At 47.3% G+C, this 27,861-nt stretch overlaps 1 protein-coding gene and 1 long non-coding RNA gene across 6 annotated transcripts in view; one reads left to right on the plus strand and one right to left on the minus strand.

Annotated features, from left to right (window-relative positions):
* LOC108638251 lies at window positions 1,684–13,403 on the minus strand. 2 transcript variants are annotated; one of them, XR_001919676.1, is made up of 5 exons: window positions 13,018–13,403; window positions 12,105–12,254; window positions 10,004–10,098; window positions 8,517–8,576; window positions 1,684–1,711 (listed from the first exon to the last, which is right to left on the minus strand). It is a non-coding gene; the product is annotated as an uncharacterized LOC108638251 (long non-coding RNA). The 2 variants fall into 2 exon arrangements; XR_001919675.1 differs by lacking the exon at window positions 1,684–1,711 and adding an exon at window positions 6,882–7,087.
* Window positions 13,746–27,861, plus strand: part of MSI2 (musashi RNA binding protein 2) — a 407,990-nt gene continuing 393,874 nt past the window's right edge. For 2 of the 4 annotated variants that reach the window (XM_018064096.1, XM_018064099.1), the window contains exons 1-5: window positions 13,863–13,969; window positions 14,262–14,302; window positions 14,626–14,707; window positions 15,415–15,499; window positions 19,443–19,484. In XM_018064096.1, coding sequence (XP_017919585.1) covers window positions 13,908–13,969; window positions 14,262–14,302; window positions 14,626–14,707; window positions 15,415–15,499; window positions 19,443–19,484 — 312 coding nt within the window. In that variant the 5' untranslated portion in view covers window positions 13,863–13,907. Of the gene's footprint in view, window positions 13,970–14,261; window positions 14,303–14,625; window positions 14,708–15,414; window positions 15,500–19,442; window positions 19,485–27,861 lie in introns of all 4 variants that reach the window. The other 2 variants (XM_018064098.1, XM_018064097.1) reach the window with 2 other exon arrangements.

Consider the following 27,861-nt stretch of genomic DNA (forward strand, 5'->3'; position numbering starts at 1 on the left):
GGCCACGTCCAGTACTGTGTGATGGTAAAAAGCAAAGACTTTCGAAGAAGCGGACCCAAAGTTGGTCCAGACTAACAGGTGGGTTTGTGGGCCTGAGCTATCCGCTGGTTGCTGGTAAACTGGCGAGCTGATGGGGCCATGGCTCTCGGTGGTGGAGATGACATTGAGAACGTCTGAGGTTCTGCAGAGCATGTGAGTCGGCATGGGTGGAGGGGTCCTGCATATCTGCAGCTGTGATATTTAGATTTCTGTTTGGTGAGGCACATCATGGAGTGGGTGGAGCAGGTTCCCAAGTGGGGAGAGAGGTGGAAGGGAAGGTGATGGTGGCATGGTCTCACCCACTTCCAGGTGGAGTTAAAAGGTGTAGCTGTTTTCTTGCGGCAACCCCCACCCAACCCGGTGCCTTTCATCAAGACTAAGTTGGTAAATGATTTAAGGAAGAAGAAGAAGAAATGGAAGATTAAACCCAAGAGGCTGGAGAAAATGGTTTCCAGGTAGAGAGCACTGCTACCCCATTAACACCGCGGAGTGTTCACAGAGCCCACTGCCCACCCACCCGCCCAGGCAGTGCTGGGTGCCGGCCAGGCTAGGAGGCAAAGGGCCCAGTCACTGCCAAGCAGTGAAGACGTTTAATAAAATATTTACCTACATGTGTAAGAATAATGACGACAGAATGACAAACTGCGAGCAGTTCAACAGCTTTAAGGTATGTGGGAGAGCAGCCCTGGGATATTTTTAATGAGAACGGTGGCTTTCTGTTTAATTCCTGATGCTTCTCTCTTGCGCCTACCGTACCACACTAAATAAGAGAGCTGTGGTTGTGGAGAGGGCTCACCAGGATGGCAGAAGGTGTCATCTGGAGGATGTTGTCACCCAGAGGGACTGGAGCCAGCCTCTCACCCAACCCCAAGCTACCGTCCACTTACTGCAACTTCTGAAGAATTTAGAGTTCCAACCCAGTCCCCACGGTGGCTGCAAGGATACTCCGCTGTGGCCACTCAGTACATGATATTGATTTATTAGGGGTGCAACCTGTTCTCACTCAGCTAGGTGTGCAGGGAGCGTTCACCCTGGTTAACCTGATAATTCTGAGTTGGAGATAAGGAAAGAGGAAGGCAGAGGGAACAAAAGAGAACAAAGAGACTTGCCTGGTGGTCCAGAGCATAAGACTGTGCTGCCAATGCAGGGGGCATGGGTTTGATCCCTGACCAGGGAAGTAAGATCTAAGATCTCACATTCTGTGCAGTTTGGCCAAAAGATAAAAAATAATAACAATAAAAAAATAGTTCAGTTCAGTTGCTCAGTCATGTCCGACTCTTTGAGACCCCATGAACTGCAGCACACCAGGCCTCCCTGTCCATCACCAACTCCCAGCATTCACTCAGACTCACGTCCATCAAGTCAGTGATTCCATCCAGCCATCTCATCCTCTGTCGTCCCCTTCTCCTCCTGCCCCCAATCCCTCCCAGCATCAGAGTCTTTTCCAATGAGTCAACTCTTCTCATGAGGTGGCCAAAGTACTGGAGTTTCAGCTTCAGCATCATTCCTTCCAAAGAAATCCCAGGGCTGATCTCCTTCAGAATGGACTTGTTGGATCTCCTTGCAGTCCAAGGGACTCTCAAGAGTCTTCTCCAGCACCACAGGTCAAAAGCATCCATTCTTCGGCACTCTGCCTTCTTTATAGTCCAACTCTCACATCCATACATGACCACTGGAAAACCATAGTCTTAATGAATATTAAAAGATAAAATTTTTACATTTAAAAAATAAAAAAGTTTTTAAAGAAAATTTTAAAAGTTTAAAAAAAGAGAGCAACCACAACACCAGGTGTCTACCTGTGTCCAATGTGGAAATGGAAAAGGAAAGAAGGAAAATTTTTGACTAAACACATTCCTCTGCCTCCATTAGAGAGCTTTTATGCATATCCCCTCCCACTTTGGAAAAAAATAATGAAACAAAAGTAATTTTCTCCATCTATTAAATAAAAGGAACTTTTATGCCTCCAAATGTATCAAACAAATAAACAAATTTAGTTAGGACTAAATAAATTACAGATAAAGATATTTGTGTTAGATCAGTAAAGAGTGTTTGAAAAATATAATTTTCCTTTTTCTCAGTCTCACACCCTCTGCCTTTTTTCATGCTTTTCCAGATACTATATACCTCCAGTGTGACAGTCAGAAGGAAACTACCTTGGCTTTCCCATATTATGCTCAATTGCGTCTGAATCTTTTGCATCCCCGTGGACTGTCGCCCACCAGGCTCCTCTGTCTCTGGGATTTCCTGGGTTGCCATTTCCTTCTCCAGGAGATCTTCCCCACCCAGGAATGGAACCCATGTCTCCTGTGTCTCCTGCACTGCAGGCGGATTCTTAATCACTGAGTCACCTGGCAAGCCCTTCTCACATTATGCATTTCTAGAAGAAAGACTGATTTAGGATCTGACGCACACGCTTATTTTTTATTTCCTGGAAGAAAACAAACTAGCCCTGAATGTGAGCATGCTCAAAAGTCACAACACTTGAGAAAAGAAGCTATTTATTTATTTAAGGGAGCTACAAAGAGCCCATTACTGTCAGACAAGTAATTTATGCTTGGTGGACTTTTCATAAATAAAAATTCACTTTACTAAATATTTTCTGGTCAAAAGTATGGTTTGGTTTTTTGGTGCAAAGTCTGCCATGTCTGTTCTTAAGAGTAAGGCTTGTGAAGCTACAGGAGACAGATAAAGTGAACAAACTCTTTAATCAGAGAGGCGCTGGGCCTGCCAGTGAAATGCAATACCAGAAAGTAAACAAAGAGCCTTTTGCGGAAAAACAGTGAGTTTAAATGGATCTTGCTTTTCCAATTTGAAAACATGCTCACGGTTGTTAGTAACTGAGTCAAGACATTTAAATCATACCTATACTTCTGTATCTTGACAGTGACCTTTTACAAGCGTGCAGTGGGGATAAGCAGATGAGCAAAGCGATGCTCCAGAAAGAGCACTGCAGGTAATTGAACATGAAATGTGTTGCAATCTGATAACATTAATAATACGCAATCCCTTCTTTATATCTAGTACACAGTTCATTTGGCCAGAGTCTAACTAAAGCACTCTGTAAACGTTAGTGCACGAGTCTTGCCGCAAACCTGAGGTAAGCAGCTCCATTTCCATGTGTTATTTAAGTATCTCTGTGAACTGAAGTGAAAGTCGCTCAGTCGTGTACGATTTTTTGTGACCCCATGGACTACAGAGTCCATGGAATTCTCCAGGCCAGAATACTGGAGTGGGTAGCCTTTCCCTTCTCCAGGGGATCTTCCCAACTCAGGGATTGAACCCAGGTCTCCCGCATTGCAGGTGGATTCTTCACCAGCTGAGCCACAAGGGAAACCCAAGAATACTAGAGTGGGTAGCCTATCTCTTCTCCAAGGGATATCTTCCCGACCAGGAATCAAACTGGGGTCTCCGGCATTGCAGGCGGATTCTTCACCAACTGAGCTATCAGGGAAACCCAAGAATCTCTGTATTTGTCATTTATTCTGTGTAACAAACCAGTCCAAAACTTAGTAGTTTTAAACAAGTATTGAATGTCTCTGAGGGGCAGGAATTGGGTGTGGCTTAGCTGGAAGGTTCTGGCTCCAGGTTACTAGGGAAGTTCCTGTTGAGTGTGAGCGGGGGGCAGCTGTCATCTGAAGGCTGGGGTGGGGCTGGCAGATGCGGTTTTAAGGTTGTCTCACAATCCTGGCAGGCTAGTTCAGGTTGCCGACAGGAAACTGCAAGTCTTCTCCACGTGGGCCTGTCTATCAGGCTCTTTGAGCATCTTGATGGCATGAAAGCTGGCTTTCCCTAGAGTGACCTGAGAGATGGAGCCAGGCGGAAGCCAGGTGCCTTTTCTGATCCAGCCTTGGAATTCATCCACCATCACTTCCTCCACATCCTATTCATCAGAACCCAGTGACTAAGTACAGCCCACGCTGGGGGGCCCGGGGTGGGAGTGGGAAGATCAGGCTCCGCCTCCTGCGGGAGGACCAAGATACTTTAAAACCATCATGACCCACAGTTTACAGATGGGGTACTGGAGACTGAGGGTGGCTTTTCCGCTCAAGGTCGCCTGGCTACTAGAAGAACCTTCATGCAAGGCAGCAGACTGCTTTGTTTCCCATCTCCTAGGGAAGGTTGTCATGCACACACAAAACCAACCAGAAGACCCCACATTCCTGAAATCCCTGCACACAAATCCCGAATCTGCCTTTTTAAACCAGCCAAGATCTTGCAAAAGCAGCAGGTGGCTTTATGTTTGGAAGCAGATGAAATGGACACAAGATTGGAAGGTAGGAGTCAGCTTTCTTCTTAATCAGCTCAGTGACCTTGAGGGGAAAAAAAAAACCCCAAAACACTTCTCTCAGGGCTGGTTTCCTCCTTTGTCAAACAAGACTGGGCTAGCTGAGCGGTTTCCAAACCTAGTGGGCCACCACAGTCTTCTGGGTAATAAAAGGCTCTCCGGCCTCACATTAAATCTACCAGGTCACAATCGCCAGGAATCTGTAAAATGAAAAAGCTCCCCAGGAGTCCCATGGACGGCTGTGCAGACAACTAGGAACTGTTCGCCTAGATCACTGCTCATGATTCCAGCTCTAACTTTACTTAACTCCTCCCTTCTGCCTGGATATGCCCAGGTAAATCAGTGGTTCTGGATCCACACTACAATTATCAGGGACATTTTTTAAAAAAAGAAAAAAGAGATGTCTGGGGCTCCCCTCAGACAAAATAAATCAGGCAATTTAGGGTGGGGCCCAGAGAATATCATGGTCTGTTTGTTTCATCAGTGTGCTTTCAAATAGGCACGTTAAACCTTGGTGGCACATTAGAATCACTTGAGAAGTTTTAAGAAATATCACTGTGCACACTTTCCCCCAGAAAAATTAAATCAGAATCTTGTAGGTGGAACCAAGTATTTTAGTATTTTAACGAAGAACTTCAGTATTTTACGAAGTTCTCCAGGGATTATAGTGAATAGCTACACTGACCACTATTTGCCTCATTTGAAATCATTTTAATGCTGCCTCACCCATAGAATATTGTTCAGAAAAAAAAAAAAAGATTCTGAAATCCTAGATGCCACAGTATTCTAAGAAAAAATGAATCTGGAATGGAAGATACAAAAAATTAAATGGAAGTGAGTTTCCATTTCTGGCAATATGGCAGACTAAATAACTTCAAAATCCTCCCACTAGAAATACTGGTTTATAAATAAACACCATGTATAAATATTGGTTGGAGAAGGCAATGGCACCCCACTCCAGTACTCTTGCCTGGAAAATCCCATGGACGGAGGAGCCTGGTGGGCTGCAGTCCACGGGGTCGCGAAGAGTCAGACATGACTGAGCGACTTCACTTTCACTTTTGACTTTCATGCATGGGAGAAGGAAATGGCAACCCACTCCAGTGTTCTTGCCTGGAGAATCCCAGGGGCGGGGGAGCCTGGTGGGCTGCCGTCTATGGGGTCGCACAGGGTTGGACACGACTGCAGCGACTTAGCAGCAGCAGCATAAATATTGGTCAAGATGCAGTAAGCACCCATTCAAATGAGCTCATGGGACAAAAGAAAACGTCTCTAGTGCCAGAAGCAAGAGGGAGATGACAGCAAGGAGGGGCTGAGCGAAGAGGAGGCCGTGGAGCTGGTCGCAGGCAGGTGCGCTTGGCCTTGAAAGGCTGGAATGGAAAGGAGCATCAGAATGGAAAGGAGACTGCATTGGGATCTGTTAAACTGGGGAGATGGAACCGAGATCCCCAGATAAATCTGGAACCCTCAAAGGGATGAATCACTACAGAAATAATTCACTGGATGAAAATCTCCCTAGCGGCACAGAGAGACAAGAAAATTTGTCTTGGCATAAGTTAAAAGTGGAGAGGAGTCTTTGCTGAGGATTTGGGACTCTAGCCCAGTGTTCTGGGCTGTAACTTACCCAGAAACTGGAACTGAAATGTACCTCTCCTGTATGGTCCAGGAACCCCAAAGGTGAAAAATAAAGATGAAAATACTGACCCAACACTAATCTACAAAACATACATGGATATAATCCACCGGAGCCAAGATGTAGTAGATATGAGTTCCAAGAACCTCAAACAACAGAACCATCAGACAGACTGTGCAATAAGTCAGTTTAAAATTATCAGAGACATAAAGAACATTTGGAACTGTGAGAAAAATTACGTAACTATTAAAAAAAATGGCAGATTTGAAAGATGACTAAACAGAACTTTTGGAAATGACACATCGAGTCATTGAAATGAAAAGCTCAATGGATGAGTTACACAGCAGGTTAGACGTAGCTAAAGGAAAAATGGCAAGCGGATCTGAAGAAAACGTTCAAGAAGCAGCACAAGGAGTCAAAGCGATAGAAGGTCTGAGAGAAAAGTTCAGGGCATGTTGCACAGAGGGGCTTCTCAGGTAGCTCAGTGGCAAAGAATCTGCCTGCCAACGCAGGAGACACCGGAGACTCGGGCTGGATCCCTGGATCAGGAAGATCCCCTGGAGGAGGAACTGGCAACCCACTCCAGTATTCTTGTAAAATTCCACGGACAGAGGAGCCTGGCGGGCTACAGTCCACGTTGTCTCAGAGAGTGGGTCACAACTGAGCGCAAACACACATACCGCATGGAAAGACAAGGTGCGTTATACACCTAATATGAGCACCAGTAGGCTGCCGTCCATGGGGTCGCTAAGAGTTGGACACGACTGAGCGACTTCACTTTCACTTTTCACTTGCATGCACTGGAGCGGGAGATGGCAACCCACTCCACTGTTCTTGCCTGGAGAGTCCCAGGGACGGGGGAGCCTGGCGGGCTGCCGTCTGCGGGGTCGCACAGAGCTGGACACGACTGAAGCGACTCAGCAGCAGCAGCAGCAGCAGGACAGAACAGAGGCAGTGCAAGAGAGACGGGATTTACATAGATGACGGCGGACAGTGCTACAGACCTGATCAGAAACGTGCATCCTGGGATTTTCGGATATGCGGTGAACCTTGAACCATATAAATAAAAGAGATTCACACCTGAACACAGCGTGGTGAGAATGCAGGAAGCCAAAGACCAAGAGAAAAATCTTAAAACCAGAAAGAAAAAAGATTACCTATGAAGGAATGACATTTGGACTGACAGCAAATGTCTCAACAATAAATAAAAACAAGAAGACATGACATATTAAAAAAACAAGTGCTAAAGGGTAAAATAACCTTCAATCTAGAATTCTACACCCAGAGAAATCGTCATTCAAGGGTAAGAGTGAAATAAGACAATTTTATACTAATGGAGAAAGCATGTCACTCACATAACCTCCCCTCAAACCTGAAAAACGATTAAAAGATAAGTTTCAAGGGAAAGGGCTGGTACCTAGGAAAAAGGGAGAAAAAGGTGATGGAAACAAAGATGAACAAAATGGTAAATACGGGCAAATCTAAACAATGTATAAAACTGAGATGACAACAGTGACTAAATTTAGGGGTATAAAAACCAGGTGGGTCTAAAATAAGACGCAATTACATGTAAGAGGGAGAATGCAATTGAAGTTGAATAATTCTCTGCTTGGTTTTAGAGTTTTAGGGAGGCTGTATTAAGTGTACATGTTAAAAATTGTAAAGTAATCACTAAAGGCATAGAAATGTATCTTACAACTCCTAAACTAGTTAAAGAGGAAAAGGGGAAAAAAGAATTCTTCATCAGTTCAATAGAAGAAAAGAAAGGAAGTCAACAAAAAACCTAGAGGAAGCAAAATAAAAGGCGCAAAACTGAGACCCCAGTTCCAAACGTCAGAAATCAGCAGATCAACAGGCTGTCTTACACACTGCTTCTGCTGCTGCTGCTAGGGGAGTATAAATTAGAAGAGCAGCTCTGGAAAACAATTTGGCATTATTTTGCATCAGATACCTCATGACCCAGTAGTGACTCCAAAGGGAAATTTTTGCCCACATACACTAGAAGACAAGACTGTTTATCAACCACTGCTTGTAAAAGCAAAAAACTGGAACAACTCAAAGGCTTATCTATGGCAAGAAAATGAACAAAGCAACTGGTGGCATAGTCAGAAATGGAATATCATACAACTCCGAAAAGTACTGAACTACAGCCAGATGCAACAATCTAGTTGAATCTTAATAAAACCATGTTGAGTAAAAAAGAGAGCCCTCAGAACATTTTCATAAGTTTTAAACCAAGTATATGATAAAAATTTGGTAAAACTTTTTAAAAAGCAAAAAAGAATAATACCTACAAGATTGAGACTGCGGCTTCTTTAGGTGAGCAAACAGATGGGACAGCAGCACATAAGCAGTCGGCAGTCACTGTTACTGTTTTAGTTCTTTAGTTGAACAGTAGGTTTATAAGTGTTCGTAATAGGAAAAAATGAAATAAGGCCATGGATATACGTAATGATGAGAGTATATTTACGCCAGAGATCGTAACTAATACAGTTTTGTGCCTCCAAGGTTCATTAAAATTATCAGTAATTACATTAAATGTAAATGAACTATACTTACCAGTCAACCCAATAAATAAAAGAGCAAGGTCCAACTGTATGCTGTTTATAGGAATCTTACCTAAAAATTAAAGACATAGAAAGGTTGAAAGCAAAAAGATGGAGAAAATTATGCCAGACAAATGCTAACAAAAGTTAGAGAAATTTATTTATTGCAGGCAGAGTAGACTTTAAAGCAAAAAGCACTAAGGTTAAAGATCATCCATGCATGTATTAAAGAAACAATCACTATGAAGACACAAAGCAAAATGAGAAATAAAATATAAAAAATAGAAAAATGTAGTTTATTAGGAGATTTTCACACCTCTTTTTGATGTATCTTATCAAACACTTTCAAAATACAGAGAAAAAATTTGAAGGATTTATAGTAGGCATTGGCAAATGTAGTCATATAAGGAGATTTTAATGTAATACTATAGAAAGTGACAGATATTAGTAAGGCTACAGAAAATCTGGGTAATATAATTAACAAGCTTGGTTTGATAGATTCATATAGAATGCTATATAACAAAGTATACCAAAGTATACCACATAGAGTATTTATAAAAACTGACTATTTACCAAAGCAAATCTCGACAAATAATAAAGACTCTCCTTTACATACCACCTCTCTGAAGTCAGACCAGATTTTTAAATAATTAAAAATCAAAATAAAAACTTGTGTTTAGAAATGTAAAAATGTATGTGTATTGAGGCAAAGAAGAGATCATACTTGAAATCTAAGCATTCTTTGCCTGGGATGGTAATAAAAATTCTATATATCTTGTGGAATGTAGTTTGAGTGGCACCTGGAGTGAAATCCATAGCCTCAAATGTTAAAAACCCCAGAAGGCTGAAAATTAATTACTTAAGCCACCAAGAATTTTTTTAAAGGCAACAAAATAGATTCAGAGAATAGAACAAAGAGAATATGATACATTAACAATACACAATTTTATTTTTATATATGGTATATATTCTTATATGTAATAATATAACATATATATAATATTATATGAGTAAAAATTAATGAAACAAAAAATAGTATTAACCAAATTAAAAGTTGATTCTCTGCAAACACTAGTAGAAAGTAGAAAGAATCACTAGATAAAAATAGGGAGATCTCAGGCACAATGGATCCAGAAAAGAGACACACACAATAATATATGGGATGCAAAAGAATGGAGAGTATGGATAGATGCAGCAGAGATGAGAATACATTAAGCGAAAACTATGAACATCATTTTGTTAATAAATCTGAAAACCTAGATGGTATGGACAATTTCCCTGAAAAATATAATGAGTAAAAATTGAGTCAGGAAGAATAGAAAATCTATCAAGAGATCCACAGGCATCAAAGAAATGGAATCAGTAGTTAAAAATCAACCTAGGAAATGTTTCTCTCAGAGCCAGACATTTTACCAGCAAGTTCTACCAAACAGCCAAGGAACATATAATTCCAATTTTATACACACTGTTCAAGAAAATGGAAACAGAAGGAACACTTACCAGATCATTTCATGAGGCCAGTATCACCAGAGAAAGGCAATATGAGAAGGGAAAACTGCAGCCCGGTTGACTTACGGACACGGATACGAAAGTTCCTACAGTGAAATTAGAAGTTGTCCCTCATGCAGTCATTCTTTCATTGTTTCAACAAATATTTGCTGAGCGTCAACCACGCATCAGTGGGCTCTGCGCTAATATTAATACTTGGAGAGCAGAAATGCATTATGGCTTAATGGAGGAGATGAGCAATGAAGCAAATGATCCCACAGAGTAGGGTACACAGAGGACATTTTAGCAGGATAACAGTGCATACTGACGGGGATTCAGCTGGGTCAGAGGTCAAGGAATACTTTCCAGACATATTAGTGGAGTAAGAACCGATGTGGGAAGGGTGTTTAGGAGGCAACTTCCGGGGCTCTAGTGGGAGATCTGAGATGCAGTACCAGGAAAGGTGAATTTGAGAGACATCGTGAAAGTAACACCAATAGAGATTTGTGATGGATTGCACATGGGAAGGTGTCAACCTGGAAAGGAGCCAACCTGGTCTCTAAGATGCCTGGGGCTCTCTCTCTCTTCATCAAGTGAACTTTTAAAGAGGTTCACGTTTAGGGAAATGAGCACGCCTGTGTTTTTGGACAAGTTGAGTTTGGGGTATCTTTAGGGAGGCTAAATGTAAATGATGAATAGGAAATTAACCAGTCTGGAGTTCCGTGGGGAGATCAGGCTAGAGATTTTAATTTGACTGGCATCAGAAGGTAGGTGGTATTTAACCCATCCTTCGGAGAATCTCAGGTAAATAAGGGTGTATAGTTGAGGAGAGAATGAACACCACTATTTAAAGGAAAGGCAGAGGAGGAGAAGTCAGGGCAAAGAGAGGAAGGGAGGCTGGAGAGGAAGGAGGCAAGTCAGGAGAATGCAGGCATCAAGGATGCCGAGGGAAGAGTAAGTTACAAGAAGGGAGTGCCCAACAGTGTCATGGGCTATCGAGGCTTTAAGAGGGTGGAGGACTGGTGTGCTCCTAGGATTCTCCTGACCCTGGGGCTATATACGCTGGAATAAGCTGGAGGAGAAATGCATGATGATAATAAACTAAGAGACGCAAGAGTGAAGTTTTTGGACATGGAGACTTTTCCTGGAACCTGTCTATGGTTACGGGTATGTGACTCCATTCATTTGCCCAAACTCAGACCTTTAGACCAAGAAGAATAAATGTTACTGCATGTGTTAAAAGTAAATAAAACAATGTAGTATTAGTGATTTAAGGTCTAATTTTCTCTTTCTAACTGCAGGGCTAGCACCTCTCTCAGTTTAATTCAGTTCAGCTTGCGTAGGTCTACAACAGGGAACAAGGGCACTTCACTCTCGCCTTGTAAAGGACAGGCGTAAATATACATGCAGCCAAGCCAAAGGGCATGAGACTGATGACCAGACCCCCTTTACGGAATTGACAGGTGGGGGTAGGGTGTAATCTGGTAAGCTTTGCTCCTCCCGGGCCCCTGATGTAAAATGAGGGGGCTGGATCAGGACGGGCCTTTTCAGCACCTATGACCTGTGGTTCTAAGGTAAAAATCCGCCACAAAATCCCATGAGCTCTGCTGTCTGCATTTTGTTATTGAGAATAGTCATAATAAGCAATCAACATAATAACAACTGGGTTTTCAACACATGGGACCCCAGATGATTTGGGAAGCAGCTTGGAATGAATTGGAAAATGCTTGGGCTTCTGGTTTAAAGTTTTAAAGTGCTTTCTAAAAATTGTATGAAGTAATGATTGATATGATTTGGGCCACCTGACGCAAAGAACTGACTCATTGGAAAAGACCGTGATGCTGGGAAAGATTGAAGGCGGGAGAAGAAGGGGACAACAGAGGGTGAGATGGTTGGATGGCATTACCGACTCAATGGACATGAGTTCGAGTAAACTCTGGGATTTGGTGATGGACAGGGAGGCCTGGCTGTGCTGGGGTCCATGGGGTGGCAGAGTCCGAAACGACTGAGCAACTGAACTGAACTGAACTGAATTATTGATAATAAGCACAACCCATATAGGCATGCAGTGAAAAAGGGACTTTTACGTGTTCATTTCAATCACTTCGCTCACCCTATCAAGTCTGTAAAGGACAGAATTACCCCAATTGAGGAGACAGGGAGATCAAGGCTTTGGTTGATGTTGGGATTTTTCATAGTCCGCTTTTCCAAGACCCACAGCGGACCTGCTGCAGTTTTGGTGTTGAGTGTATCTCATTGTGTCCTAATCCCAGGAAAATGAACGGAAAAGTGTTAATTGGGCATCAATTCATGCTTAACATTAATTTAGTACTTGATGAACCACAACTTTATGTTGCCCCTCATGCCATGTTAACTCAATTTATTGTAATAATTTAAAACAATAAAGATAATTATATCCTTATTGTTTTAAATACTCTATAAATTGAATCCAGCCTGAATTTGGCCAGTCTGAAATCAGCTGGAGAAGCGTGCCATGTTTCTGGGAAGCTACAAAATCGGTTTTTAGAAGTTTTCAGTGCCGGCAAAGATCAACACCAGCATTTATTAAGCGTCTACTGTGCGCCAGGATCTGTGCGGCACCACACTGCTCCCAAAGTGGCACGGGTGTGTTTGAAGCCCTCTGCCACCGTCAGCCACATCCCCAGATGGTGGGGGGCTTGGGCTATTTACGCCTTGTGCATTTTACTATCTCGGCATAGAAACAGAATAAAACAATTATCTATCTATCTATCTATAAAGCACAAACTGGATGGAGAGGGGTTTTCTGAAATAACCACCCTTTCCGGCCCTCCCAGAGATGCTCTCAAAACTATTTCTTACTATACCAAAAATTTTGATTTAAACTCCAATCATTTGACCTTGACCCCTATAAACCTATTTTATTATATTTTTTAAAGCGCCGTCTGATTAACGCGGAAACCCTTCCTTCGGCCTTTTCTCACCACTGGAATCGCGTCCGTTTCCTCAAAGTTCCAAAATAACCTTCCCCGGGCACGGATTCGTACCTCTGCCGGGGAAGGGCGGGGAGCCGCGCAAGACGTGCCGGTGTGGATCGAGAGCCAGACAGAACTTCCAGCGCGAAAGGAAAATAAAACTTGTGGCTGGGGTTTGTGCGGAGGGTGTCCGCACCATCCTGAAAGCCCCCCGCCCCTCGTCCTGGGGGTCTCCGGGAGCGCCCGAGGAGCGCCAGGGTTTGGGTTTGATCCCGACGTCCTTGACCTAAATTTCTGCGCGGCGGCTGGAAAAAAGGGCGCAGAGGCGGGCGGGCGGCGGTTGCCATCCCCGGATCCGGGCGGCCGGGGACCGGGAACTTGGATGGAGAGGCCGAGCTGGAGAGGTGGGGGGCGTCTCGTCCCCGGCTCGAGCGAGCAGGCAGGCAGGCAGCGAGCTCCCCGCGCCTCCCCCTTTCCCGGCGCGCCCGCCCCCCCGTAGCCCATGTGACCCCGGGGAAGTCGGGGTGCGCCCCCCCCAGCGGCCGGCCCGCCCGGAGGCGGGGCCCCCGCGGTCGCGGGGCGCGCGGGCCGCCCCCCGTGTCCGGGCGCGGGGGCCAGGGGAGCGCGCGCGGGCCGGCGGGCGGGGTCCGCGGGGGCCGTGACGTCAGCGGCATTGGTTACACGACGTTCTAGAACCCCGCCCCACGTGCGCGGGGGGCGGGGGGGGCGCGGGGGCGGGGCGGGGGGTGTGCGAGCCGCGGGCCCGAGCGGAGCCGAGCCCACGTGTGACGGCTCTCGGCGCGGCCCCGGCTCCGCCGCTCGCGGGGACTCGGAGAGCCGGGCGGGGGGAGGAGGCGGAGGGCGGAGGGAGCGGGAGGTCTCGGGCTCGGGGCCGGCCGCCGCTGCGCTCCGATCGCCGCGCGGCTCGGTGTCCGGGGGTGGGGGGGCGGGGGGGCGCAGCTATGGAGGCCAACGGGGGCCCGGGCGGCTCGGGCGGCGCCAACGACTCGCAGCACGACCCCGGGTAAGTTTCCAGCCGCTGCGCCCCGCGCCTCCCCGGCTCGCTCCCCTGGCCGCGGCGGGGCCGGCGGAGCGCGGCGCCCGGCCCCTCCGGAGCCCTCCCCCGGCCCGCCGGCAGCCCCCCCCCGGGGAGCCGCGCACCTCGGGGTGGCGTTCGGCCGGCGCCCGCTCCCCCAGCCCACCTCCCGGCTCCCGCTCGCGCGCTCCCCCCCGCTCTCCTTTAGCTTTTGTAAGTTACACGTCAAAATGGCCGATCTGACATCGGTGCTCACTTCTGTTATGTTTTCTCCCTCCAGTAAAATGTTTATCGGCGGACTCAGCTGGCAGACCTCACCAGGTAAGGGAGGGAGGGGGGCACGCCCGGGTCCCCCCCTTCTTGGCTTCTTTATTGCTCTTTGTTATCCTGGTGTAGGAACCCCCCCCCCGCCATTGGCTCCCCACTTCTCCTGTGCAAGGTTATTTTTTTAAATAGCAAATCCTTTCCGAGCCCTCTACGCGACCTCTGTTGCCGAATTTCCCCCGCGTGTGCAAAAAAACCCCCAGAATAACAACAGAAAACTACTTTTGGGTTTTGTCCTTGATCAGAATTTGCATTGCTTTTTTTTTTTTTCCACACCTTCTCCCCCCCCCCCCCCCATCTCTCTCTTTCTCTCTCTACAGATAGCCTTAGAGACTATTTTAGCAAATTTGGAGAAATTAGAGAATGTATGGTCATGAGAGATCCCACTACGAAACGCTCCAGGTAAACCATCCCCTTCTGGATTTTGTCTTTATTTCAGAACAAAGTTTAAGTGTTATTTTTGGAGGTGTCTTCGGAAGTAGCTAAGCGGATTTAGAACGGGGCTCAGGCATGTGGCTGGTTTCGAACGTCGCTCCATCTCCCCCCCCTTCCCATTAACCCCAAAGGTTATTGTTAATTGGTGCTGAACTCTGTGGATACAGGGATGTCCACATCTGCGCTTTAAGTCATTTTCCCCTTCGCTTCTTTTTCTCCCGTTTCAAATGACATTCAGCTTCATTCACTTTCCACATAGTTTTTTTTTTTTTTAATGTGTGCACTCGCGGCGCCCCGAACTCTTAAGCCCCCCTCTTAGAAAGCTGGTTGTGTCTCCTCTGAGTGCCGGGGCTTGTTTGGAATAAAACAAAGCGTTAAAGAAAGGGAAGGGGAGGGGGGAGGAGGAGAGAAACTGAGGTGGGCAAGGAGTGGGGACACCGGCGTCCCCCAAGTTACCTCCGCGCGCCCCGCCCCCGCCCTACTGCCCCCTTCAGCCTTGATGTGTTTCCGTGCGGGGCCCTGGGGGGCTGAAGGCTTGGGGGATGGGGAGGACGGCGGAGCGGGGGGTGTGGGGGCCCCTTGGCTCTGCGTTCTGCAGCGAGGGCTCACTCCTGGCCGCTCCCGATGGTGCCACATTCTCTTGTTTGTGTCTCCCCCTCTTTGTCTCATTTCAGAGGCTTCGGTTTCGTCACGTTCGCAGACCCGGCGAGTGTAGATAAAGTGTTAGGCCAGCCCCACCACGAGTTAGACTCCAAGACGGTAGGTTCTGCCTCTCCGTGTGGTCGCGCGCCCCCTTTCCAGGACCGCCCGGGCCCTGACAGCCCCGTTTAAAGAGACAGCGCCCTCTCTTGCCTCTGCTCAGAGCGGGGCGCGCTGCAGCAGAGCTCTTGTGGGTTCTCAAGTTTGCCGCCGCCGCGGGGTTTGGGGGTTTCTTTTCAGGGTCTGCCCCCCGCCCCCCGCAGCCTCACCCCCACGATGCTGCCAGGCCTCGGCTTGGGGGAGGGGTCGGCTTGGCGAGAGGCTGCCTTCTGGATCAACAAGACCCTGAAAAGAAACTCCAGCACCGGGCCGAGGCAACTTTCCTTTGTCAGCCGAGCCCTGCCCGCGTTTCCCCAGTGTGGCCGTTCGAATTGGCTTATAGAAGGCACACACGGCCGGTCTCAGGGCCGCCCGGGGGGCGCTAATCACTGTCCAGGCAACAGGTTCCTGGGGGGCACTTGGGATTCGGAATTCGGTTTGAGAAGGGAAGGAGACCTCCCAGAGCGAAGCCGGGCGTCCAGTGGGTGACTCCAGATGGTGTGAAATCTGAGGCTGATAAGGGATAAGGCCTTGGGTATCAGTGTTTTGTTTTGTTTTTTCTCCTTTCCTTTCTCAGATCCTTTAAGTTGTAGGTGGTTTTGCAGCGTGAGAAGGTTTTCAGATCCAGTCTTGAGGGGCTATGGGTCTCTAAGGTCAGAAGAGGAAGGGAAGACGCTCCAGTGTATGAGAATACATTTAGTGGCGAGAGGAGAGGAGTTCTTGCGTTTTACTGTGGCTCCTCTGCCTTCCCTGTCTGGCTACTGGAAGTTCCGCAAGGTCTTTGTACCGCTGCCCAAGGCAGGGGCCCTGAGGCGACACTGGGGTGCAGTGCTGGCCTGCTGGGGACTCACCTCTCCGTAATGGGCCACTGGGTCAGGGCAGGGAATCAGGTTCTAGGCCCAGCTGTCCGAGCAGAGCTTGGGCAAGCTGTTCCCTGCCTCTAGGCCTCAGTTTCCTCTTCTGTAAAAGAAAAGAGGAGAAAAAGTGATCTTTTCAAATCCCTCTTGACTTTTAACACTGAATAGAGAAGAGAAAAACCTGGCCACCTTTGGTGACCCTGAATTGATTTTGTAGATTCACCGTTTCTCTGATCGGAGGTCAGAGGCGTACCTCCTACTGCCTCCTGCCCCAAGAAAAGACCCCCCCACCCTCCAAGTTGCTTTATTAACAGAGCTAGACTTGTCCTAGCTTGTGGCCCAGCCTTTTTGCACTTTGAGGTCATCTAGTTTCAGGGACAGTCGTTTGCAGGGTGATAACGGACCTATGAAGGATTTTTTATCTCCTAGACTTCTCGGCTAGACATTTCACGAAGCTAATAAAATTAAAGAGGAGAGATGTTTCAGGGTAAATTTGGTAATTTATTATCCACCCCTCTGCCCACCCTACAGGGGAGAAATAGCATTTGGTTTCTGTGGTGGCTGGTGGGTCATCTCCCTCCGTATCAGATGGATAATTGTTTGTAGACATGTTTTGGTCACTATTATTTAGTGTAACCTAGCTTTTGACTTTGTTTCAACGTTCAGTGCAGGAGGCAGACGCGGTTGGTTTATTGACATGGAAACGAGGATCTTGTTTACCGTTACCTTAAAAGCTTTGTTTAGGTAACGGCCATTCACATCCAAAATAGTACCCTAGTTTTTTCCTAGAGGATTTGTAGATACAGTAAGTAGAGCTGTACCTAACTAACTAATGTTTTCATTTTTGGTAGTTTTCTTTTTCGTTCGTTTTTTAAAAAATAGTTGACAGGGATGTACAAAAGGTTGGGATTTGCCATTTTTCTCTTGACCTGTCCTCTCCATTTGAGGTTTCAGCGTGTACACTTGACCCATGGAAGAACTTTCACTGTGGTATAACACGCTGTTACCAGCACCCGATACCGGAATTCTGAATTGGCTTCTAGTTTTGTAATTTTAGATATATATATATATATATATTTAAGTGCTCTGCTTTCTTTACTTCTCCCTACCTTCCTCCAGCTCCTGGCCTTTTCCTCTTGACATATTCCTCACCCTTTTACCCCACAAACAAGGTGCTTGTTGCAATTGTGTGCTGATCAACTTAAAAAAAACCACACACAACAACTTTGGGGGAGTGTTTATGAAAAGACATATCTGTCTTATGTTTGGTCAACAACATGGAAAATCCACACCTGTTGTATTTCTCCTGTCGACAGCTCCTAGTCAGTGCTGAATATACCTGTAGCTGCGGTAATGTTAATCTCCATGAAAGGGTAGTTTCCTAGATCAGAGATTTTTTTGTCTGTTTTAGTTTTTGCAAAGTAATCTCTCATTTCTCAGGTGATGTTGAAAGGTGGAAAGCATGCTGCAGACTTTTATGAGGTCTTTAAACTACCTTAATAAAAGTGGTAAATCTTTATGTCTTACCGCCTAGGTCCTAGGGGATGTTAAGTCTGGGAACCGAATCGGCTCTGGTGTGACTTTCCCCCACTCTGTGCTTTTTCCCAAAGCATTACTCTCCCCTCCGCCCCCCTGGCAGAACTGAAAACAAGCTTGAGATTTACATTTTAAAAGGGGAAAATTTTAATATGAAAGCCAAAGCGGATAAATAACTAACTTGTAGCTGTATTCTTGCCACGCTCTGGGTTTCCCGAAGATTTGTGACATTTAGAAATCTAATGAAAACTAACAGTGGGAATATTTTTTCATTCCTTCCTTCTCCATATTTTCTCTCCAGCAACTTTTCCCCTCTCAAATCAGCCTATCAGGCTCAAAAGCTTCTGTGGGAATTGTTTGGGGTTTTAAAGCCAGTCCCTGATTGAGACCTGCAGATGTCTGACGTGGAGTACAGTTTTTTTTCTCCATTCAGATTGGGGTTGGGGTAGGGGGAATACACTAATTGTTACACTAGATTCTGACTGCTTTTTTTCCAGTAATTTTTTTTTTTCTTTTACTTTCTCCCTATAATGGCCTTACTTTTGTAATATGGGTTTAGGTTGTTGATAGATCTTTACCCCTGTGATTTTTAAAATCCAGGTGCATTTAGCTCCTACGTTTCCTTTTATTTTAATTTTTTATTATTATTTTAAGAACCAGCGCAGGCTCCATAGTTTTTTGACACCTGTTTTCTTTTGAGACTTCCCCGGTGGCTCAGACGGTAAAATGTCTGTCTACAATGCAGGAGACCTGGGTTTAGTCCCTGGGTTGGGAAGAGCTCCTGGAGAAGGAAATGGCACCCCACTCCAGTATTCTTGCCTGGAAAATCCCATGGACGGAAGAGCCTGGTAGGCTGCAGTCCATGGGGTCGCAGAGTTGGACGCGACTGAGCGACTTCTCTTCTTTTGAGGTATAACTACAGAATGAACTGTCCTTCTGATTCATCGTAGGTAATTTTACTTTGCAAAAGATGAGTGAAGTAGTTCAAGCAGAGAGCATCCTGTTGGATGTTGATGGGCTTTTTGGATGTTGTTAATTTTAAAACTTTTTGGAATCCTCTTCTCCACCTGTGTTGTTATCATTGAGGAGAAGAGCTGCCATCCAATTACTTATTGCTGGAAGGTCCGTCCATGTGATTCTCATGTTTTGATTTTTCTCAGTGGTGACGCTCCCATCTTTTCTCCCAGCCGTGCATCACAAATTAGGTGCAGGTACTGTTTAATGTTCATTGTCCTTGCCTAAATAAGAACACACTCTGGCTTGTTAAAGCATTGCACATTGAAATACACAGTGGGGCATTTCAGAAAGGCTTGCCGTGTTTGTTACATTTTGGAAGGGACTGTTAAAGTCTACATCAAACTTGAAGGAACCTTCGGAGTTATTTGAGAAGTTACTGAAAGCTGGGTTCAAAGCCTGAGAAATGAGTGATTAATACTAGGCGATTAATCGTAATTGGTTTTCTCCCCTCAAAATCCTGCAGCTGACTCCTGCTTTTCCATTTGTCCCCCCAGATTGACCCCAAAGTTGCATTTCCTCGTCGAGCACAACCCAAGGTAAGTAGGAGAAGCAGTAACAGGATTTTAGCACTTAGAGGTGGTTGCCGAGGATTTCAGATTTCAAGCAGAGTACTGGCAGTGGTGCTTTGAAGCCTGGTGCACCCCGTTTCTCCAGGGCAGCAGTGTGTGGCAGGGAGGGGGCCAGGCCAGGCGCTGTGGGAGATAGCCGTGTGTCTGCTAGTCAGCCATTCCCAGGTGGGTCTGAGCATCCATGTTGGGGCAGGGACCGACCTGTGCTTTCGTGGGAGGACATAGCACCGTCTGTTGCAATATTTATGCAAGCATTTTATTTATTTTTTAAGCATTGCTGAGATCCCATCAGGAAAAGTTGGCCATTTCCTTGTGATTCTTTTGGAGGGTACTCTTTTGAGGTCTAACAACTTGGAGCTTAAGGAGAGGAGAATTTAAGTGAACAGCTTGTCCTGTCTTGGAAAAACAACTTTGTAGACCCCTGATGCCCTCAGTCCGACCCAGGAAGCGGGGGATGTGTTGGTTTCAGGTAGGCTGGGTCCGTCTGGGCACACTTGAAGCCAGTAGGGTGCTGCTGTTTTGTGCAAGGGCTGGTGCCTGGGCAGAGAAGAGCTGGAAACGTTGTCCCCTTGCAGGAGTGGTACTGCAAGGCTTGCTGAACGGCTTGAGATAGGCCTTCACCGTTTCCCAAGTGTGTAGTTAACATAATTTTCACTGAGCTTGCCAGGTGTGGTCATGAGAACACAGCTGCATAAAGCCCAAGGTGAGATTTAAAGGGCTTATGGCTTCCATGCTAAATTTGCACTTTTAAAATTATACTTTTCTCTTCCCTGGGTAATCCTGGAAGAAATACTTTTTTCACTTCTTGTGGCCTTGGTACTTTTTTAAGGGGAAGGGGAAAAGGTGAAGTGTCTGTGTAGGTCATAAAAGGGATAAAACTGTGGTTTTAGCCAGTTCAGTTTGTTTCTTTAAGCATGGTCTCCCAGAAGTGGGACCTTTTAGTTGTGCAAGGGGAGGAATGGCTTTGCACATTAATGAAGAAATAGTTGGCTCTTGGGGATGGTATTTTGAGAATTTCAGGTTGGAGCCTGCCATGTGATTCTTTCCTTCCTTCTCTCCTCTCCCTCTCTTTCTTCCATGTGATTCTTTCTTTTTCTTCCCTTCCTTTCTCTCTTTAGAAGGAATCCTAAATTTCTAAACAAAAATAGTGAAATATTTTCTTAAGGCATTTTTTTCCCTTAATGCTTAAGCAAATAATAGAAATTAATGAATCAAAGGAGTTAGATTATTTCTATACTGAGCACAAACTTTTGGGGCTATCTTCAGTGTTTATTGCTTTCCAAACAGTGTGTGATCCTTGATGTTTCAGAAGGCTTCCAGGATTAGCAGGGTTTCCTGATTTGGAAGAATTGCTGTTTCTTCCATAAATGTGAATCTTCAAATTTCCAGGTTAGTCATTTGATCACGCAGAACTTGGATCAGGTTACTCTAGCAGGAAACTGGAAAAATCCCTGACTTGGTCAAACCATAGATTTCTCCTCTCCTTTGCAGCTCCTCCTCAACTCTCCCATTTTTTTTAAAACCAGGAGGACAATATTTTATTTTAATATATTCTGGTGAGTATTTCAGTGATGCTTTCAACTTTAAAACAAGACAGGCTATTTCTCAAGCTTGTCAAAGTGTCCCCTGCCCTCCCCAGAGTCTGGGATGGTTTTGGTGAATTATCAGACTTTGGGATGTGAGCTAACATTAAACCAATTGGTGAAGACATCTTTCTATGGAATTCTAGGGATTTCATAATAAGACCTTACTTTTTATGATACACATTCTTCGCAAACAATTTTTCTATCCGTTATCTCCATCTGAATCCCAGGTCCTGCAACACTGAGAAATCACCTATTCTCAGGTTGCTCATCTCTAAAATGGGGCTGATGACAGTGACTCCCTCAGAAGGGGGTTGTGAAGAATAAGAGAGTCTGCACAGGGTGCGGGCCTTGCGACTCCTTTTCATCACTGCCAGCATCATCGTTGTTGGTTTAATCACCACGGTTGTTTTCGAGTTCAACAGCCCGTGTTTGGATCCCGACCGGACTACTTGTTAACTGTATGCATTTGGGCAAATCATTTAACGTCCTCGAACCTCAATTTCTCCATCTCACTGAGCTTTGGTGAGAAATAAATTAAGAAAGGTAAAGCGCCTGAAAAAAGGCCTAGGGTGTGGTCATACCATACCTGGTCCTTGCTGTTTTTGTTTTTTTAATTTCTTTGATTGAAGTGTGGTTGGTTTACAATGTTGTGTTAGTTTCTGGTATGTAGCAGTGATTCATTTGTGTGTGTGTGTGTGTGTACATACGTGTGTGTATAAATCCTTTTTCAGATTCTTTTCCATTATGGCTCGGTTACCTTGTGTTTTTCATGTTATTTTTGTGACGCTAATCCCGTGAGAGGTCTAGTAATGATGGCAGCGGTACCTGAGTGTCTGTGCCAGGCGCTGTGGAAGGGACGTGATGCGTATTGACGCCCTCAGTCTTCACCTCTGCCCTGTGAGCTGGGTGCTAGGATTTCCTGTTTCTGGAAACCATTGTTAGGTTGCCCAGTGGTGTAACCCGGCCCAGAACTGTGTCCTCTTGCGGCGTCTGTCCTCGGGGGCGCCGAGGGGTGTGGCTCTGAGTGGTCCCCGGGCTGCGGGGGTAGGACCGCAGCCAGCACCCCAGGCCCTGGCGCTTCCCTGGCGGGTGACTCCCCAGCCCTGGGATGTCACCCAGTGTGCACTCTGCCCACTGGGCCCTCCGTCTGAGCCCTCGGCATCTTTCGGGGGTTCTGGAGTTGGGGGTGCGGTATGCTGGTTGGCTGCTGGGGCAGGGCGGGCAGAGAGCGCCTGCCTTGTCAATGGTTATTTTCCAACAGAACTTGAGCCCAACCAGGGGAATTTCAGACCGAAGGTGGTGTTGGAGGCCAAAACCTGGCCGACAGGAGAGTCGAATGGTAACTCAAGCCTTATTTATTTTTTTAACTCCTGCAAAATTGGGGTGTGTGTGTCAGGGTCCCAGTGGCAAGGTGAGCCGTGCCCCTCCTCGGGGACTGGGTGGTGCATTTGCTAATGATGCGTCAGCCTGTCTTTCAGTTAAAATTCATTTCTCTGCTCTCTGGCTGTCCCTCCTTGCTAACACTCACCGGAGAAATATTCCATGGAGGTGTTAAAACAAGACTGCTGGAAAGAAGCTGTAACTGAATACGAAAGAAAATTCGTAGCAGTGAAGAACAGGTTTCATATTAGGACTGTCATAATATTCTCTAATGTATCATATAAATAAAAATCTGTTTTAACCAGGATTTTAACGAGCGACCCGAGGAAGGGTTTTGAATCCTGCAGTCCGTCTCTCCCCCTTTGCGATATGAACGTTCCCGTCTCAAGTGACGTGTAATGGGCGTTATTAACCAGTCGAGGGCAAACTCTCTGGAGACCAGTATCCATTAATTAGCGAAGTGCATTTTGATCAGAAGAAGATAGGTCTGCTCTGTGTCTTTCTGTTTCTCTGGATGATTATTTCATTTGGTAAAACGTGTAAGAGTTTCCCCTCTCTGTCTGTAAAGAGTAAAGTGGTCATACTCCTCTAAAAAGATGACTTCATCTGAAGCCGCTGGAGAAACGGGAATGATTGGGATCAGTCATGTCATCAAGAGACCCTTTCGTTGGTCTCTTTGGGTGAAGTGTTGGCTCCCTGGAAGAGTTTTGCTCAAGCTTGTGGTTTCTTTTCTTTGTGTGGAGAAACCAGGAGGCTGCCTAGCATCTCAGGGCAAGAGTGAGTCTGGGCATAATTTACCATCTGCCCTAATTGGCCCCATGTATAATAAGGCATCCCCCAGTCCCCTGGTGGCTCAGTGGTAGAGAATCCATTTGCAAAGGTTTGATTCCTGGGTTGGGAAGATTCCCCTGGAGAAGGAAATGGCAGCCCACTCCAGTGTTCTTACCTGGGAAATCCCATGGAGAGAGGAGCCTGGCGGGCTACAGGCCATGGGGTCCCAAGAGTTGGACATGACTTGGTGACTAAACCAGGCCCCACCCGCGATGGCCAGTTTCCTCCTGCAGCTTCCGAGGCCAGACCCTTATCTCTTTATTAAGGGAAACCTCATTTGTTCAGCCTGTTTAGTTACCTTCAGTCACAGCTGGGTGACCCTGGCCCCGCAGGCCTCAGTTTCTTCTACTTAAAACCTGGAAATCATGGATCGCCCCAAGTGGAACTGTTTAAGTAGCACCCAGAGAATGTCTGCTGATACTGTCATCATAGAATTATTTTTGTAGAATAAAAAAAAAAAATTATGATGGTGCAGAAGACCTAAGAAAATTCTTCCTTGGAATGTAAGCTCCTTGATGGCAGAGGGCTGCTGATGGCTGGCATTCGGTAACTGTTCAGTGAATGAGTGGAATCCAGCCTGCTCTTTTCACAGGGGAGGCAGCTGACCCTTGGGGAGTTAATGCCAGTGGCCCCAGGCCACGTAGCTAAATTGTGGCAAGGTTAAGCCTGAAGCCAGGTTTTCCTGTCCCCTGGAAGGCTCTCCAGATGGGTGCAGGGCAGCCCAAGCGTTTCATCCACCCACCTCCTGTTCCGGGGGAGTGGTTTCTTGGCAGCTTCTCAAGGGCGAGGGGTGAGTTTTCGGCATCTGGCCTCCCCTGCTGCTGCGGGTCGGTCCTCCCAGCGTCTTGCCATCCTGGGTGATCTGCAGCTGTCATCTGGGGCTCCGCAGTTAACCGACTGCCGGTGGGCTGCCATCCCCAGGCGGGCGGTGGCGGGGTGTCAGCAGCCTCTTCTCCTGCAGTGAGGGCCTCGGGGGATTAGTGGCTGAGCTTCCTTCTTGTTGGGGCGCGCGGCTCCTTCCTGCTCTTTCCTGCCTTCCCGGCAGCAGCAGGTGTCAGCTCGGAAGGGAGGGGCACCTTGTCCTACAAATGTCCTTTCCCTGGATTTTTGCCTTTCCTCACGTGTTTGCGTTTCAACGCTAAGGTCAGTCCACCCGGAGGCCAGGGCGTTGGTGTTCTATTTCAGATGTTTCTGGCAGACGGGTGAGACCCCTGTGCCCCTCGGGGATGAGAGGAGGAGGAAAGCTCTGCCCACGGAGCCAGCTGCCTGTCTTGGGGGCCTCGTTTCGTATTTCTAAACCTAAGCGTGCTCCGGCCAGGAGCCTGAGAACGCGGAAGGGAGACGAGGCTGCTCATGTCTTCCTCTTGTTTGATCTGGTTTGCTGGTTTACTCAGAGCTCCTCTCATTGTTTCTGCTTGCTGACCTCACTTTCGGGGTGCTGTAGGACAGCCTCCCTGGCTTCCCGATGCCCACTGAGCAGAGTCTGAACTCAGCCTGGTAGGTTTGGTCCTTCAGGGTCTGTGCGGGGATCTGCTTCCGACTTATGCCCCAGCTCATCTCGCCTTTTGCAGCTGACACCCGGATTCTGCTTTCCCGAAGAACTGCCCTTCTGTGGGTCCCTGTCTTTTTAAAAAAGAGACATGAAATTAAGCTCTGGATATCTCTCAGGGGTCTGTACAACCTCTAATCACACTTCCTAAGTTCAGGGAGGCCTGGCGTGCTGTGGTTCATGGGGTTGCAAATAGTTGGACATGACTGGGCGACTGAACTGAAGCCATTCTGACACTTTATTTGTTCAGTATTTATTTTATTTATTTGGATGCACTGGGTCTTTGCTGGAGCATGAGGAGTCTTTCAGTTGAGGCGTGTGAACTCCTGGTTGCAGCATGTGGGATCTAGTCCCCTGACCAGGGACTCAAACCCAGGCCCCCTGCATTGGAAGCCAGAAGTCTTACCACTGGGCCCCCAGGGAAGTCCCACATAGACCCCTCTTTCAAAGCCCAGCTTAGTTGTTGCATCTTCCATGATGCTGTCCCTTCGCCCTCATTTTCTGCATGTCCACAGCACTTTACCTTTTCTTTGGGATGGGCCCTCCAACAACAATAAATTAGCAAAAAAATACGAGACATTGTGGCAGGCACGCTCTCATTCATTCATTCACCGAGCGTTGTCGCGCATCCGCCGTGGGCCACACGCTGTGTGTGGCTCGGGAGTGGTGTGGAGGGTGTGGCGGAGGCCCTGCCCTCATGCGGCCTTCCCGGTAGCGGGGCGGGGAAGCAGCGAGCCAAGTGTACACTGCGCCAGCCGGTGTGAAACCCTCAGCAGGGCGAGGGTGATGGGGGCTGGGCGCTGGCCACCGCTTTCGTGCGTTCAGAGGCCCTGCTCCGCGTTCAGTAATTATTTACCAGGTCTCTGCCCAGCACCCGGGACTGTGTTAGGTGCTTTGTTCTGGGTTTTATGGTTGGTTAGGTTCATGCCTTATCGCCTCTACAGGACGATAAAGGCACAGGCAGATTTTACTAATTAAAAAAGCGCTTAGCTTCTAGCCATGCTCTTTTGTACACCCTGACCTCCGTTGGATGGAAGGAAAGCCGGATGGTGAAACGGAGGCTGTGCTCGCCTTCAGGGGTCTTAGCTCTGGGTTGGGAGGCGGGGGTGTTGCCCGTGTTGGGAGGATGCAGTAGGCAAGCAAGAGAGGGACAGCAGTGAGAGGAAGGAGGGGAGAGGACAGCCCCTCGGAGGAGGTGGGTTTTGCCCTAGGTTCTGAAGGGCAGGTAGGCAGGAAGAATGGCAGGAATGCAGTTCTTCCCACCAGGGGCCAGGGGGTCAGGACGCGCAGCTGCAGGCAGATGTGTGTGCCGCTCGGCTCTCGGAAGGGGGCTCTCGGAAGGGGCCCCGACCGGCGGGCTGGGGCCCGCTCGTGGAAGGCGTCGGAGGCCAGGCCGAGCACCCATGCCCGTGCTTGTCGCGTGGGTGCTGGGGCCCTGCTGTGCGTGTGCGGGACTGTGGGGCTCTCCGTACCAGGTTTCAGCGCTTTCGGACCAGTGTGGGAGCTGGGATGCCTGTGAGGACTGAGGCTGTGCCATTCCAGGGAGAATGTCCCCATCCCAGGCTTGTGCGCTCTGTGTGACCCTGACTGCGTTCTCTCTGGCTGCTGGCCCTTCTCCAGGAGTGATGCTCTGGGCTGATACCCTCCCTGAGATTTGGGGGGCGTGGCAGCTACCAAGAGCCCTGTGGTTCTCTAGTTTCCGCCTTCTCGCCCTCCCCTCCTTTTTGTCTCTTTTAACAGTAGGCCATGATACAGACAGAATTCCAGAGTTCTGTGTTTTGTCCTTCTCCAGCTTGTGATCTTGACCTTACCGTGTATAGACGTTGACGTGTCGTTTCTTGGTTTGGAAATCACAGGCTGTGGAACACCGATGCCTGTGCTCCATGGCTCAGAGCGTCCTGACCTGTGATTGCGTAAGTGACGTCTGCTTGGGGTCACCTTCGGGTGAGTGGCTGCCTGGTGGGAGGGACACAGGATCACGGGAAATCACGACCTGTGCCTTCTCTGCCGTGTGAGAGTTGTGAGCAAGTGTGGTTGTGGGCCCAAGCACCCCGTGGCACATGAAGCAGCAGCCAAGGGTGGTTGGTCCGCCTGGGACAGGTATTTGGGCCCCACATGCAGAAGGGCATCTATCCTTTGTCACCCTCTCCTTCAGGGGTAGAAGGCATCAAGCTCCTAGCTCTCCAGAAAGTTAATTTTCAGGGTGTGTACTTAGCTTGCTATACTTCCTTATTTTATTTTGAGACCTTGAATAATCAAGAAGAAAAGTCTTAATTTAGAGTAATGACTGTCATATTGTGTGTCAGTATGTTTGAGGAAGCATACTGAGCCTCTGTCTACTTAATTTTTAGTTTAATCCTTGCAATAGTCCTTTGCAAGAGTTGGTATTCTCTCCATTTGACAAATGAGGAAACTGAGGCTGAGGCGGATAAGGAGCTTTCCGAGGATCACAGAACCAGTAAGGGTCAGGGTTGGCCTTTGGTCCTTCTGAATCCCAACTCCTTGCTCCCTTTAACTATTCAGCTTTCCTCCATCCGTCACGAGTAAATAGATTTTAGGTTCCTGCACTGTGCCTGACGCTATTCAATGCTCAGGCCAAGGAGGAGCGTTGTTCTACGCTGGTCAGGAAGCTTCAGGTTGGTTTCTGTTGCCTGCGTTTTAAGAACCTGTTTAGCACAGTGAAGTGCCACTTAACTAGCTGTGGAGTTTTGGACAAGTCACTTAATGTTTTTGTGCCTCCATTTCTTCATCTGTAAAATGGGGATTTTAATATTTCCTACATTCTAGAACTGGTACAGGTGAATACAGATGAAGGGCTTGGAGTGGTACCTGCGCATAGAGGGTCTCGGGTGGGCACTCGTTACCTGTTACCTGTTGTCCGCGAGAGATGGCGCTGCCTGCATCGTCAGAGGCTCTTTGCTGGAAGCTCACGGGTTGATGCCTACTGTTGGCCCTTTCTAGGGGCGGCAGATAGAACAGCCCGTTGAGATGTGGGAAC

Source organism: Capra hircus, chromosome 19, assembly GCF_001704415.2.
Source record: "Capra hircus breed San Clemente chromosome 19, ASM170441v1, whole genome shotgun sequence".
In the NCBI taxonomy this organism is placed as follows: Eukaryota; Metazoa; Chordata; class Mammalia; order Artiodactyla; family Bovidae; genus Capra; species Capra hircus.